Below are 14,609 nucleotides of genomic sequence, written 5' to 3'. Positions count from 1 at the left end.
TCATTAAGTTTCCCCATTGTATCGTCTGCCCTAGATTCATGGATGACATGTGGTATTCTCTTTAAAATATGCATCGCTTTGTATACGTAACGTCTAAATTTCTAAAATATTAATCACAGGATTGGTGGAAATAATGATCCTCTGTAATAATGGGATGTTGTTCCTTTCATTTATATCTTGCATTAATAATAAAAATGAAAGCTCGCGGATCTGTGAAGTTGTCTCCGTAGCGTCGCGGAATCACACTCACTTACCCTACATGTTCTGAACGCGAGGAGCTGACACTCCACAAAACAGGCCTGCAAAATAGAGAAAATAAGCTATGACATCTCCTGCCTTCCCCAAAGGAGGAACTGCCACCAACCAAAGTATTTTCATGAAAGCCGCTTTTTTGCTTTAGATGCCGAATATTAAGGGAGCAAAACACTTCAGGACACAGTCTTGTCACCAGATGTTTTTCGCCTGTAATGTATTTGTTAAGTGCTGTTCTTTTAAATAGGTCATTTAAAGTTTTACATTGTGCCGGAGAGACGTCCGCTCTTATTTTTTTGCATTTATTGTCTTTTTTTTATTATTATTTATTTATTAAATATGTTGTATAAAAATGTTGATACATTGTTGCAGTTTTTTGAATATGAGTTAATTTCTATTCCTTCGAAGCTAATTGATTGGGATGAAGTATCAGGTTATTTATCTGTACAGGGAGGAGAACAAAGAAGTCATGATGGACACAAGGCTTAGGACTTATTGGGGCTCATTTACTTACCGGGTCATGTCGCGATCCCACGGTGCGTTGTCCGACGATGATTCGGGTTCTGCCGGGATTCACTAAGGTCGTGCGCCCGAGTTCCTGCATTCGTCGCTTCTGAGCCGAGGTCCGCCGGAGTTCACCTTCTTCCCCCCGGTGCTTGTAAGTGCTTGTCTTGCAACACAATTCTAAATGTTAAATCCCACGCGTTGTCCGAATCCGTCGGGTTGTCCGACGGCCCATCCCCCCCCCAATTTCTGTGGTGTGCAAGCCGGCGCTAATGCGCCAAAATCCGATCATGTGCGCCCGGGGCAATTCGTCGCTAAATGGAAATCGTCGGGAACCCCGACGAAAATGTGCTCCGCGGACCCTTAGTAAATGAGCCCCATTATGTCCAATACATCAGAAGACAGGGACCCAACATCTAACGTTTGTCATCTTTGTCTATAAGAGTCTCACTTTTTGCAGTCTTCATAGAGGTTTTCCAATACATCATATTAGATCTGTGGCTCACAGTAAAACAATTGTATTTATTGTATTAATCAAAATTTTCTTAGAATTACCCATTGTTTTAAGGTTTTATACACCTAGCTAGTTTGGGATATTTTTCTTCTTTTTTTCCTCAAATCCTGACATACCTAAACCTTTAACACTCTTAATGTATTTTCAAGGTGTTTGTGATGTCACAATTTTTTTCTGAATTGTGACATCACTGTGTGTATTATTTTAGGCTACATTCACACTGCCGTATGGGGGACGTATATACGGCCGAGGTATATACGGCCGATATACGTCTCCCATAGACGGCAATGGCCGTACCGCTCCGTACCCCGGAATAGATAGGACCTGTCCTATCTTTCTCCGTAGTACGGCGCCGTGCACCCTAACTTCCTGTGGAGAGGGGCGGGGTTGAGCTGCGCTCACCTCCTCTCCACGTGCGCTGCCGTTGCCCTCTACGGTATGGTACGGGCGGGCAACAGCAGTGTGAATGTAGCCTTAGGATAATTATTACTTTTCTCCAATTTCACCTACAGCAGATATGAGATTATTGCTTCCTTTCTTCCTAATTACTGTATTTCCCATCATGCAGTAACCTGGCTTAGTTAATGTTTTGTTTTTTAAATTCCTTTTAATTAATGGATTCAGTCAAGACAAGAACATTACTGGGGACTGTGGGAATAGTCTGGACCTGCGGAGGGGAGAGGGAAGGTCCGGGCTAGGACTATAAATAACAGGTTGGCTGCTGCTTAGAGGGTCAATTAGAAGCAGCGGAAAGAAGAAACGTAATAACTTGTGAGTTTGTGGTTGGACATTAATTGGAAAACTTTTAGTAATCTGAATTTTGGTCAATTAATATTAAAAGGTAATAAAAGTAATAGTTGCTTTGTCTTATTTTCCAGATTTCCCGTCATCGGAGGAATCACTCTCAGCACTACGCGACTGACAACCTGGTGCAAAGAGGTTTTCTTGTAAGTGTCTGTAGTCAATGTATTCAATGGTCAAAGGTGTTAATTGGGCGACGTATTGAGATTGTTATAACTAATAGGAGCTAAATGTATTTTTATGGTGGTGGCTAAAAGAGTCATTTAGATCTTTGATTGACCTTATCTATTGGAACAATGTCTCCTACCGATCCAGCACAGGTTCCCCGGTGGTCCTCCACCCCCTTTCTAGGGTTCATATGGAACACCCTGACTATTGCAATCAACCAGTGGCCTCTGTTTTCAAGCTCTGAAGTGCTATTGCTATTTGTACTGTTGTTATAGTGTTTGATCACTGATTTCCTGACTGCTTGGTCGTGTACGGATAAGGAATCAGGGGCCACAAAAGTCCCAGGATGTACTGCATATGTGTAAGGAGAACAGGTAAACATGGTTGATCAGCTGGAGAGCTCATTATATTAGCTATGTGGAAAAGAACAAGCCTATCATAGCTTTAATTGATTGGATCTATTGGAATAATGTCTCCAGCCGATCCAGCACAGGTTCTCCGGTGGTCCTCCACCACCTACCTGGTGTCGATATGGAACACCCCGACCTCTGCTGCCAACCAGTGACCTCCGTATTCTGCAATGTGATTGCCATTTGGTACAGCAAACTCTACCCAAGCTCAGTACTGTTTTTTGATTTAGAGGATCTGTTTCTAAAAGAAGCTGGACAAGCCCTACCCGTCTGCCATCAGAATCCATCACGATAAATGGAGGACCCTCACTCATAGATCCAGGCACCGTGACTGTGGTAATCTTCTAATATTTGTTATCCAAGGCCTCCTTCCTTTTAAAATGAACCTTTATAATTATGCTAGTGAACCAGAAGGGCTCCTAGGGTTGTTACCAGATCTCTCCATGCTGAAGCTTCACAGGCTGTTACACTGAGCAGGGGCACATCTCCCCCTCTCCCTGCTTCCTTAACACTTTCCAAATATCTCATAGTGGTAGGGGAGCTCCAGCACAGAGTAACAACTAATGCATCTAAAGCACAGAGGTGGTAGTGCTCCCACAGTCCTTCAGGATTCATCAGCATAATTTTAAAAGTTGATTTTAGAAGGAAGGAGGCCATGGATAACAAATATAAGAAGATACCATAGACCCGGTGCCTGGATCTATGAGTAATGTCCCTGGTTTATCAGGATGGATTTTGGTGGTAAATTTCCTTTAAAAACCATATAAATCATTTTTTTCAAGATTAAAAAACACTGGGGAAATTAGTACACAAATTTGCCATATTTTTGTCTTCAGTTTAACATGGGACTGCAGAAACACCTTGGACACTTATGTTGGGATAAAAGAGAACAGTATGATCTCTAGTGGTTTGAATGCTTGGTTCTGTTAAAATTATGAATCAGGGACCACAAAAAAGTCCCAGGATGTACATAGCGCTAATGAATGGAGAAGCGGTAAACATGGTTGACTACAGCTCCAAACACTTCACCGGAGCTGCCGAGCTAAGGGAACTAGAAGAGACCTCTTGGGGGTCATTTACTAAGGGCCCGAATCACGTTTTTTCATCGGGTTGCCGGAAAATTACCGGTTTGTGTTCAATTGCCCCGGGTTTTTGGCGCACGGATTCGGATTGTGGCATGTACACAACGGGAATTGGGGGCCGTGGCCATCGGGAAACCCGACGTATTCGGAAAAAGCGCCATATTTTTTTTAAAAAATGTGTCACCCGACACGCGCTTACCTGCACCCAGCATAGCTTGGTGAACTCCAGTGAACTCCGACGGACTTCAGCGCAGCAGCGACACCTGGTGGACATCGGGCGTACTACCTTAGTAAATCGCCGGAAGACCAGAATCAGCGTCGGAGAACCCGCCGCTGGATCGCAAATGGACCGGGCAAGTAAATCTGCCCCCTTGAGTCCTCGGGTCTCATGATTTCTGTTGGTTCCTATAGTCAGGCCCTAAGTGATCATAGACTTTTTTCATATATTGTAGATGGGGGATAAGTTTCCTTAAAAAAACCACTAAATAGGAGAAGCAGCTAAATGACAAATTCAACTCTGCAACATTTGCAAAAAAATACGTTACAGGTTGATACAATATTCGGAAATGTTCAGTGTAACGATACAAATGTGTTCTGCATCCGTTCTCCGATTACTAGAAACTCTCTGACTTTCTATCTAATTGTTATAGTGAAACATATCAGGTCGCCTCAAGGAGAATTTCCTGGTTGTGTTTTTTTAACCTTCCCTCAGCTGGAAAGATGCAAGTAGGGCAACAATTTGAAGACATGATGCAGATTCTTCCAGGCAGGTTGAATGCTACACAAAAACAGAAGCTCTGCAGAACATGTGCAGATTCCTGACAATCCCGGCATCTGTCTAATGAAGCTCTGCCGGGCGATTTTGATACATTTTTAGATTCTAATAAAGGGGAACAAGACATGAACTCTGCTCCGCGGAAAGTGCGAATGTATCTGCGGGCGAATCAGCAGAAATAAAAGTATTTAGCAGTTATTTTGCAACTTTAATAGAGGACATTGTTAGTTTGTTCTTGACGGGAGATGCTGTGTATGAAACGATCCAGGAGTCACTTACTGCAGATGGCTATTTGGCTATTATAATGTCACGGTGGGTTACACTGGGGAGAAGAGAATTCTTGTGTTGGTTCTGAGTTGTCTAATGTAGTCTCCAGGAGTGTTGGACATCATGTGTGGTGGACAATGTGTCCCAGAGAAGACATGAACAGCATTTACTAGATGTGTGGTGGACCTAAAGGAGAAATGTATAATGTGTCCTTGAGGAGAAGTAAATATTGTGAGCTCGAGAAGAGGTGGACAGTGTCCTAGAAGAGAAGAGGGCAATGTATCCTAGAGGAGGGCAATGTATCCTAGAGGAGGGCAATGTATCCTAGAGGAGGGCAATGTGTCCTAGAGGAGGGCAATGTGTCCTAGAGGAGGGCAATGTATCCTAGAGGAGGGCAATGTGTCCTAGAGGAGGGCAATGTGTCCTAGAGGAGGGCAATGTGTCCTAGAGGAGGGCAATGTGTCCTAGAGGAGGGCAATGTGTCCTAGAGGAGGGCAATGTGTCCTAGAGGAGGGCAGTGTATCCTAGAGGAGGGCAGTGTGTCCTAGAGGAGGGCAATGTGTCCTAGAGGAGGGCAATGTGTCCTAGAGGAGGGCAATGTGTCCTAGAGGAGGGCAATGTATCCTAGAGGAGGGCAATGTGTCCTAGAGGAGGGCAATGTGTCCTAGAGGAGGGCAATGTGTCCTAGAGGAGGGCAATGTGTCCTAGAGGAGGGCAATGTGTCCTAGAGGAGGGCAATGTATCCTAGAGGAGGGCAATGTGTCCTAGAGGAGGGCAATGTGTCCTAGAGGAGGGCAATGTGTCCTAGAGGAGGTCAATGTGTCCTAGAGGAGGGCAATGTGTCCTAAAGGAGGGCAATGTATCCTAGAGGAGGGCAATGTGTCCTAGAGGAGAACAATGTGTCCTAGAGGAGGGCAATGTGTCCTAGAGGAGGGCAATGTATCCTAGAGGAGGGCAATGTATCCTAGAGGAGGGCAATGTGTCCTAGAGGAGGGCAATGTGTCCTAGAGGAGGGCAATGTATCCTAGAGGAGGGCAATGTTTCCTAGAGGAGGGCAATGTGTCCTAGAGGAGGGCAATGTGTCCTAGAGGAGGGCAATGTATCCTAGAGGAGGGCAATGTGTCCTAGAGGAGGGCAATGTGTCCTAGAGGAGGGCAATGTATCCTAGAGGAGGGCAATGTGTCATAGAGGAGGGCAATGTGTCCTAGAGGAGGGCAATGTATCCTAGAGGAGGGCAATGTGTCCTAGAGGAGGGCAATGTGTCCTAGAGGAGGGCAATGTGTCCTAGAGGAGGGCAATGTATCCTAGAGGAGGGTAATGTGTCCTAGAGGAGGGCAATGTATCCTAGAGGAGGGCAATGTGTCATAGAGGAGGGCAATGTGTCCTAGAGGAGGGCAATGTATCCTAGAGGAGGGCAATGTGTCCTAGAGGAGGGCAATGTGTCCTAGAGGAGGTCAATGTGTCCTAGAGGAGGGCAATGTGTCCTAGAGGAGGGCAATGTATCCTAGAGGAGGGCAATGTGTCCTAGAGGAGAACAATGTGTCCTAGAGGAGGGCAATGTGTCCTAGAGGAGGGCAATGTGTCCTAGAGGAGGGCAATGTATCTTAGAGGAGGGCAATGTTTCCTAGAGGAGGGCAATGTGTCCTAGAGGAGGGCAATGTGTCCTAGAGGAGGGCAATGTATCCTAGAGGAGGGCAATGTGTCCTAGAGGAGGGCAATGTGTCCTAGAGGAGGGCAATGTATCCTAGAGGAGGGCAATGTGTCATAGAGGAGGGCAATGTGTCCTAGAGGAGGGCAATGTATCCTAGAGGAGGGCAATGTGTCCTAGAGGAGGGCAATGTGTCCTAGAGGAGGTCAATGTGTCCTAGAGGAGGGCAATGTATCCTAGAGGAGGGCAATGTGTCCTAGAGGAGGGCAATGTATCCTAGAGGAGGGCAATGTGTCCTAGAGGAGGGCAATGTATCCTAGAGGAGGGCAATGTGTCCTAGAGGAGGGCAATGTGTCCTAGAGGAGGGAAATGTGTCCTAAAGGAGGGCAATGTGTCCTAGAGGAGGGCAATGTATCCTAGAGGAGGGCAATGTGTCCTAGAGGAGGGCAATGTATCCTAGAGGAGGGCAATGTGTCCTAGAGGAGGGCAATGTGTCCTAGAGGAGGGCAATGTATCCTAGAGGAGGGCAATGTGTCCTAGAGGAGGGCAATGTATCCTAGAGGAGGGCAATGTGTCATAGATGAGGGCAATGTGTCCTAGAGGAGGGCAATGTATCCTAGAGGAGGGCAATGTGTCCTAGAGGAGGGCAATGTGTCCTAGAGGAGGGCAATGTGTCCTAGAGGAGGGCAATGTATCCTAGAGGAGGGCAATGTTTCCTAGAGGAGGGCAATGTGTCCTAGAGGAGGGCAATGTGTCCTAGAGGAGGGCAATGTATCCTAGAGGAGGGCAATGTGTCCTAGAGGAGGGCAATGTGTCCTAGAGGAGGGCAATGTATCCTAGAGGAGGGCAATGTATCCTAGAGGAGGGCAATGTGTCCTAGAGGAGGGCAATGTGTCCTAGAGGAGGGCAATGTATCCTAGAGGAGGGCAATGTGTCCTAGAGGAGGGCAATGTGTCCTAGAGGAGGGCAATGTGTCCTAGAGGAGGGCAATGTATCCTAGAGGAGGGCAATGTATCCTAGAGGAGGGCAATGTGTCCTAGAGGAGGGCAATGTGTCCTAGAGGAGGGCAATGTGTCCTAGAGGAGGGCAATGTGTCCTAGAGGAGGGCAATGTATCCTAGAGGAGGGCAATGTGTCCTAAAGGAGGGCAATGTGTCCTAGAGGAGGGCAATGTATCCTAGAGGAGGGCAATGTATCCTAGAGGAGGGCAATGTGTCCTAGAGGAGGGCAATGTGTCCTAGAGGAGGGCAATGTATCCTAGAGGAGGGCAATGTGTCCTAGAGGAGGGCAATGTATCCTAGAGGAGCGCAATGTGTCCAAGAGGAGAGCAATGTGTCCTAGAGGAGGGCAATGTATCCTAGAGGAGGGCAATGTATCCTAGAGGAGGGCAATGTATCCTAGAGGAGGGCAATATGTCCTAGAGTTGGGCAATGTGTCCTAGCAGAGAGGTGTATAATGTGTCCTCAAGAAAAGGTCTATAATATATCTCAAATGAGAGGTGTATAGTGTTCTCAGAGAGAAGAGGCAATGAGTCCTAGATGTGAGTAGGGCAATGTATCCTAAAGTTGTGGGTTTACAATGTATAATAGATGTGTGGTGAACTTTATGTCCTAGCACGAAGGTGTAAAATATGTCCTTGAGGAGAGGTGGGCAATGTACCTTAGAGGAGAGGTCAACAAGGTGTCCAAGAGGAGAGGTTAAGAATGTATACTAAATATGTGGTGCACATTATATCATAGCAGAAAGGTGCCCTAGAGGAAAGGAGTATAATTTGTCCTAGAGGAGAGGAGGGCAATGTGTCCAAGCAGAGAGGTGTACAATGTATCTCAAATAAGAGCTTTATAATGTGTCCTAGAGGAGAAGTGGACAGTGGGGGTCATTTACTAAGGGCCCGATTCGCGTTTTCCCGACGTGTTACCCGAATATTTCTGATTTGCGCTGATTTCTCCTGTATTGCAACGGGATTTTGGCGCACGCGATCGGATTGTGGCGCATCGGCGCCCGCATGCACGCGACGGAAATCGGGGGGGCGTGGCCGAGCGAAAACCCGACGGATTCGGAAAAACCGCCGCATTTAAAAAAAGAAATGTGTCGCTTGGGACGCGCTTACCTTCACTTGGTCCAGCTCGGTGAACTCCAGTGCGTTCAGATGCTTTTCAGCGCAGCAGCGCCACCTGGTGGACGGCGGAGGAACTACCTTGATGAATCCCGGCCGGACCCTAATCCAGCGCAGAGAACGCGCCGCTGGATCGCGAACGGACTGGGTAAGTAAATCTGCCCCAATGTGTCCTAGAGGAGAAGTATATAATGGGGCACATTTACTTACCTGTCCCATCGCGATCCCCACTGTGCGTTGTCTGACGAGGATTCGGATCTTCCGCGATTCACATAGCTCGTGCGCCCGATTTCCTGTATCCATTGATTCCCCTGTTGAGGTCCGCCGGAGTTGACCCTCTTCTTCCCGGTGAATGTGAGTGCGTGATCTTGCAACACAATTTTGTCCGAATCAGTCGGGTTGTCCGTCGTCCACAGCCCCCAATTTGTGTCGCTTGCAAGCTTGCGCCAATGCGCCACAATCTGATCGCGTGCGCCGAAAACCTGGGGCAATTCATGGAAAAGCGGTAAAAAGTCGGGAAACCAGACGAAAATGCGCTGTTCGGACCCTTAGTAGATTGGCACCAGTGGCGGTGAGTGTTCAGCTCAGCCCTATAAATATCAATCATAGAATTGGTTTTGCATTAATTGAAATAATTACCATAGGTCATAGGTCATATACAATCTATACTGAGGACCAGTGGTTGTTTCCATTGTTTCATCCCTGCTACTGTATATGTTCTGCATCTTCATTGACATGATTTGATGTACCAGAGGAGACCACCCAATCATAAATAAACGGTTTTACTAAATATTTCCTTTACATTTTTGAAGCATCTTGTCACATGATTAAAATTCTAACTCTTCCAAATTGTGACTAAATCTCCTCTGTTTTGACAGGGAAACCAGAACAAAGAAGGTATTTTAAATAAAACCAAGATGTCAGAAAAGGGGAAGAAATTAAGGTAATGACCCAAGTTTTGTGACCTTCTATAATGACTGTTTTTATGACCCCTCCTCATGGCTAGTAGTACTGTAGACCCCTCCCCCAGTGTGCCCATAAAATATAATACCTCTTTTAGTGGCCCCCATAGGGTTGATGCCCCCTTTATTAGTTCTCAATTATGCTGCCCCCTTTCAGTAGCCCTTCCTACCCTAGTAGGGATTCATTTCTGTTGCCTTCTTCACTTATAAGGCCCCCTCTCCATTGATCACCATTGATGCCTTTCTACAGCCCCCCACCCACCCACACACACACTTGTTACACCCTCTTTCTGTGGTTCCTAACACATACTCACCTTTCTTTACCCCCTTCCTTATGTTCTGTCCTATGCTCCCTTTTTTGTACCTCTCCACCGTATGGTGCCCTTGCCACCATTTCTGTTCATCGGCAGTCAAATAGCATAAAAATCAGATGCCCGCCGGTCGACATCCCCCAGGAGCTCGCGGGATGAATGACGTAATCCTATCACATGGCTTCCTGCTTCACCATTTCAGTCAACTCAGTCAACAGTTGGCAGGCACTGTGTGGCCGGGCTGGGACTCACCCCTAGGGTGGCATCTGCTATGGTGGTAGTTCCCTGAGTGCCCTTGTTTATTGCCTTTTCAGTGACATAGAGGGGGAAGAGTAAGGGCAATGGCCGTTCTGGATTTGGGTATGCAAGTGGAAACGGTTCCTTACATGGATCCCACACAGGGGGCCTTAGTTGTTGGGGTCTACCCCCTGTACTAAGTGAGCTGAAGCGGTGGGTCACATGTCCAAACTGCTTGGCTCTGATTGGTTATCACTATGTGTGTATCAAAACCATTTTCCACAGTGGAAAACCAACCACTTGTTACCCGAAATGGGTGAAATGGTTTTGTTAAAGGGATTTTGCATGAATGTGCAATAATTAGGCTACTCAAGTTTTCGATTCTCTGGTATTTCTGCTGTTTTGAACTAGAGGGTCACGGTACTTGCTTCAACCAATCAGTGGCCTTTTCATACCAGGAGACCACATAGCGAATGAGGTCCCTCGGAAAATGGTGTCTGAGGAGGCCCACATCGGATGAAGTGAGTCCCATGACCCTACAAAACTTTTGGCCGGGTGCAAGCCCAAAACTGGAAGCGGAAACTGGTGGTGGTGGTGGGGGGGGGGTATAGATTTGTTCTTTTTCTCCCAAATCTGGCACCCTTTTTCCCAGGGACTAAGTATTGGGGGAGGGGCTTTAGACTCCTGCTGTGTCCATAGAGCTATAATAGATATATACAGATCATGCACATAACACACAGTCCACACAACAATGACCTCTCCCCTAAGTGACTTCCACCGATATCATGTAACTTGTTTGTTTCCCTGATTTTTTTAATATTTAATTCCTTGAAATCCTTAAAAGGGATATAATAAATGTGATATCAATTATTAAAAGTGATTTAAAAGCCGCCTAATCACCGATGGGATCCATAAATACCGTCACACTGATTCATTCCCGGCTATAATACGCTCCCGGTGCACATTATGGACAACGCACCTTGGAACTGATCTATCAAAGGTTGTATTTAACAGACAAAAAGGAGGCCATTTGCATAATGTTTGCATAATGACTCAATTTCAGCGTATTAGATGCAATGACATAACATTTTTGATATCATAATGCTGGGTCATAAATTGACTCAATGTCATTATGCAAAATAATGCAAATGATATCATTTTGGTACAATATTTGCGGCGGCGCCGGCTCATGATGGAATGACCCTCATCACAGAGGGCAGTAAGAGAAAATACCTGAAATAAATGGCTTCATAAGACCCCAACCAGGAGAAGACGCCATGAATACGTTACCTCCAGATGAGGCCCCAGCGCCCCAGACTGCGGCCATAACCGAGCGCGGAAGTCTCAGGATCATCCGTCTGATGGGAGACATGTATCATTATAACTAGATCTGTACTGAAGACAAGACGTGACAGAGAGGAACACAACGCACCCTGTAATAGAAGAGAAAATATCTATCTATCTATCTATCTATCTATCTATCTATCTATCATCTATCTATCTATCTATCTATCTATCTATCTATCTATCTATCTATCTCCTATCTATCTATCTATCTATCTATCTATCTATCTATCATCTATCTATCATCTATCTATCTCCTATCTATCTATCTATCTATCTATCTATCTATATATCTATCTATCTCCTATCTATCTATCTATCTATCTATCTATCTATCTATCTCATATCTATCTATCTATCTCATATCTATCTATCTATCTATCTATCTATCTCCTATCTATCTCCTATCTATCTATCTATCTATCTATCTATCTATCTATCTCCTATCTATCTCATATCTATCTATCTATCTATCTCCTATCTATCTTCTTTCTATCTATCTATCTATCTATTATCTATCTATCTATCTATCTATCTATCTCCTATCTATCTATCTATCTATCTATCTATCTATCTATCTATCTCATATCTATCTATCTATCTATCTATCTATCTCATATCTATCTATCTATCTCCTATCTATCTTCTTTCTATCTATCTATCTATTATCTATCTATCTATCTATCTATCTATCTATCTATCTATCTATCTATCTATCTCATATCTATCTATCTATCTCATATCTATCTTCTTTCTATCTATCTATCTATCTATCTATCTATCTATCTATCTATCTATCTATTATCTATCTATCTATCTATCTATCTATCTATCTATCTATCTATCTATCTCCTATCTATCTATCTATCTATCTATCTCATATATATCCATCTATCTATCTCATATCTATCTATCTATCTCCTATCTATCTATCTATCATCTATCTATCTATCTATCTATCTATCTATCTATCTATCTCATATCTATCTATCTATCTATCTATCTCATATCTATCTATCTATCTCCTATCTATCTATCTATCTATCTATCTATCTATCTATCTATCTATCTATGCGTTGGAAATGGTAGGCAGCACTCCAGAATTCAGGTCAAATAAAGGTGATTTTTATTGGAACAAGTGGCGACGTTTCGGTGTGATACACCTTTCTTGAGGCTTGAGAAAGGTGTATCACACCGAAACATCGCCACTTGTTCCAATAAAAATCACCTTTATTTGACCTGAATTCTGGAGTGCTGCCTACCATTTCCAACGCATATATAAGTAAGGACCTGGCCAGGATCCTTGGGGGCTCTGCACCCCTCCTTTGAAGGAGTTTTCCACTGTGCGGACTTGAACTTTCCATGTCTATCTATCTATCTATCTATCTATCTATCTCATATCTATCTATCTATCTATCTATCTATCTATCTATTTATCTATCTATCTATCTATCTATCTATCTCATATCTATCTATCCATCTATCTATCTCATATCTATCTATCTCCTATCTATCTATCTATCTATCTATCCAACTATCTATCTCCTATCTATCTATCTATCTATCTATCTATCTATCCATCTCCTATCTATCTATTATCTATCTATCTATCTATCTATCTATCTATCTATCTATCTGTCTATTATCTATCTTCTATCTATCTATCTATCTATCTATCTATCTATCCATCTATCTATCTATCTATCTATCTATCTATCTATCTATCTATCTGTCTATTATCTATCATCTATCTATCTATCTATCTATCTATCTATCTATCTATCTATCTATCTATCTATCTAATATGTACAAGGAAAAAGCAGCTCTCCAATGCAGGTAGATGTAAGTGGAATGTGGTGTCTTGATTCCATTGTATTAGTGGGGAGGTTGGGCTCGGTGTGAGCCTTTCTCATGCTCATCTCTATCTATTTATCTATCTATCTATCTATCTATCTAATATCTAGCATAACAGTTAATCAAGAAAAGTCCTAGCCTTGTGTACCAAATCCACTGTAAATATACAATTTATAACATAGTTAATTATGTAGCGCTTCCATTGAGCTCCATCCTCAGACTGCTGCATTTTTCATTAAGGACCTATTACAGATGGCAGGACTTGTGAAACTCAACGAACAGAGCACATAAGTGAGAGAACAGACTCCGAGTACTACAGTCCTGCTCCTAGTATCAACATACAACAAATTACACATCTCTCGAGGGACAATAACTATCACTGGCTGCAGAGACCACAGAGCACAGCAGTGTGAGGACACTTAGTGCACTTGGAGTCGGGTTGCACCAATACCAGAATTTTGAGTGTGATACAATACACAGAGAAGTATCATGATTAGAGATGAGCGAGTATACTCATCCGAAATTGATGCTCGTTCGAGTATTAGCATACTCGGAACGGCTCGTTGTTCGGACAAGTATTTCCCCTGCTCGAGACCCAGCATTTAATTAAGAAAAGACAGTGAAGAATAGAATAAAAACAACGAACACAGGATCATTTAAGTGAAGAACACAGTGAAGAACACATTGCAGATGTTCCGAACATCTGCTAACTTAGCCAAAAACACGAAAGCCGAACGGTGGAGGAGCGGAGCGGGGCTGGAGGGCTGGAGTGAAACGGAGCTGGCATCATGGAGCGGAGGCTGGATCAGGCATGCAGGAGTGGAGGCTGAAGTGCAGCGGCAGCTGGAGCGAGTATGGAGGAGCGGAGCAGGGGCTGGAGCGGGCATGGAGGAGCGAAGTGGGGCTGGAGCAGGCACAGAGGAGCGGAGTGGGGGCTGAAGCAGGCATGGAGGAGCGGAGCAGGGGCTGGAGCGGGTATGGAGGAGCGGGGCTGGAGCGGGCATGGAGGAGTCGAGCGGAGCAGGGGCTGGAGTGGGCATGGAGGAACGGGGCTGGAGCAGGCACGGAGGAGCGGAGCGGGGGCTGAAGCAGGCATGGAGGAGCGGAGCAGGGGCTGGAGCGGGTATGGAGGAGCGGGGCTGGAGCGGGCATGGAGTAGCGGAGCAGGGGCTGGAGCGGGCATGGAGGAGCGAAGTGGGGCTGGAGTGGGCATGGAGGAACGGGGCTGGAGCAGGCACGGAGGAGCGGAGCGGGGGCTGAAGCAGGCATGGAGGAGCGGAGCAGGGGCTGGATCAGGCATGCAGGAGTGGAGGCTGAAGTGCAGCGGCGGCTGGAGCGAGCATGGAGGAGCGGAGCAGGGGCTGG

General features: G+C 45.1%; 1 protein-coding gene across 1 annotated transcript in view; it reads left to right on the top strand.

Annotated features, from left to right (window-relative positions):
- The window catches only part of ARHGAP15 (Rho GTPase activating protein 15), a 492,002-nt gene that overhangs the window by 82,232 nt on the left and 395,161 nt on the right, over positions 1–14,609 (top strand). The window contains exons 4-5 of the mRNA XM_072122220.1: positions 2,149–2,217; positions 9,415–9,479. Of these exons, the coding sequence (XP_071978321.1) occupies positions 2,149–2,217; positions 9,415–9,479 (134 nt within the window). The remainder of the gene's footprint in view (positions 1–2,148; positions 2,218–9,414; positions 9,480–14,609) is intronic.

Source organism: Engystomops pustulosus, chromosome 8 (genome assembly GCF_040894005.1).
Source record: "Engystomops pustulosus chromosome 8, aEngPut4.maternal, whole genome shotgun sequence".
NCBI lineage: Eukaryota > Metazoa > Chordata > Amphibia > Anura > Leptodactylidae > Engystomops > Engystomops pustulosus.
This window is presented reverse-complemented; position numbering and strand designations above follow the sequence as displayed.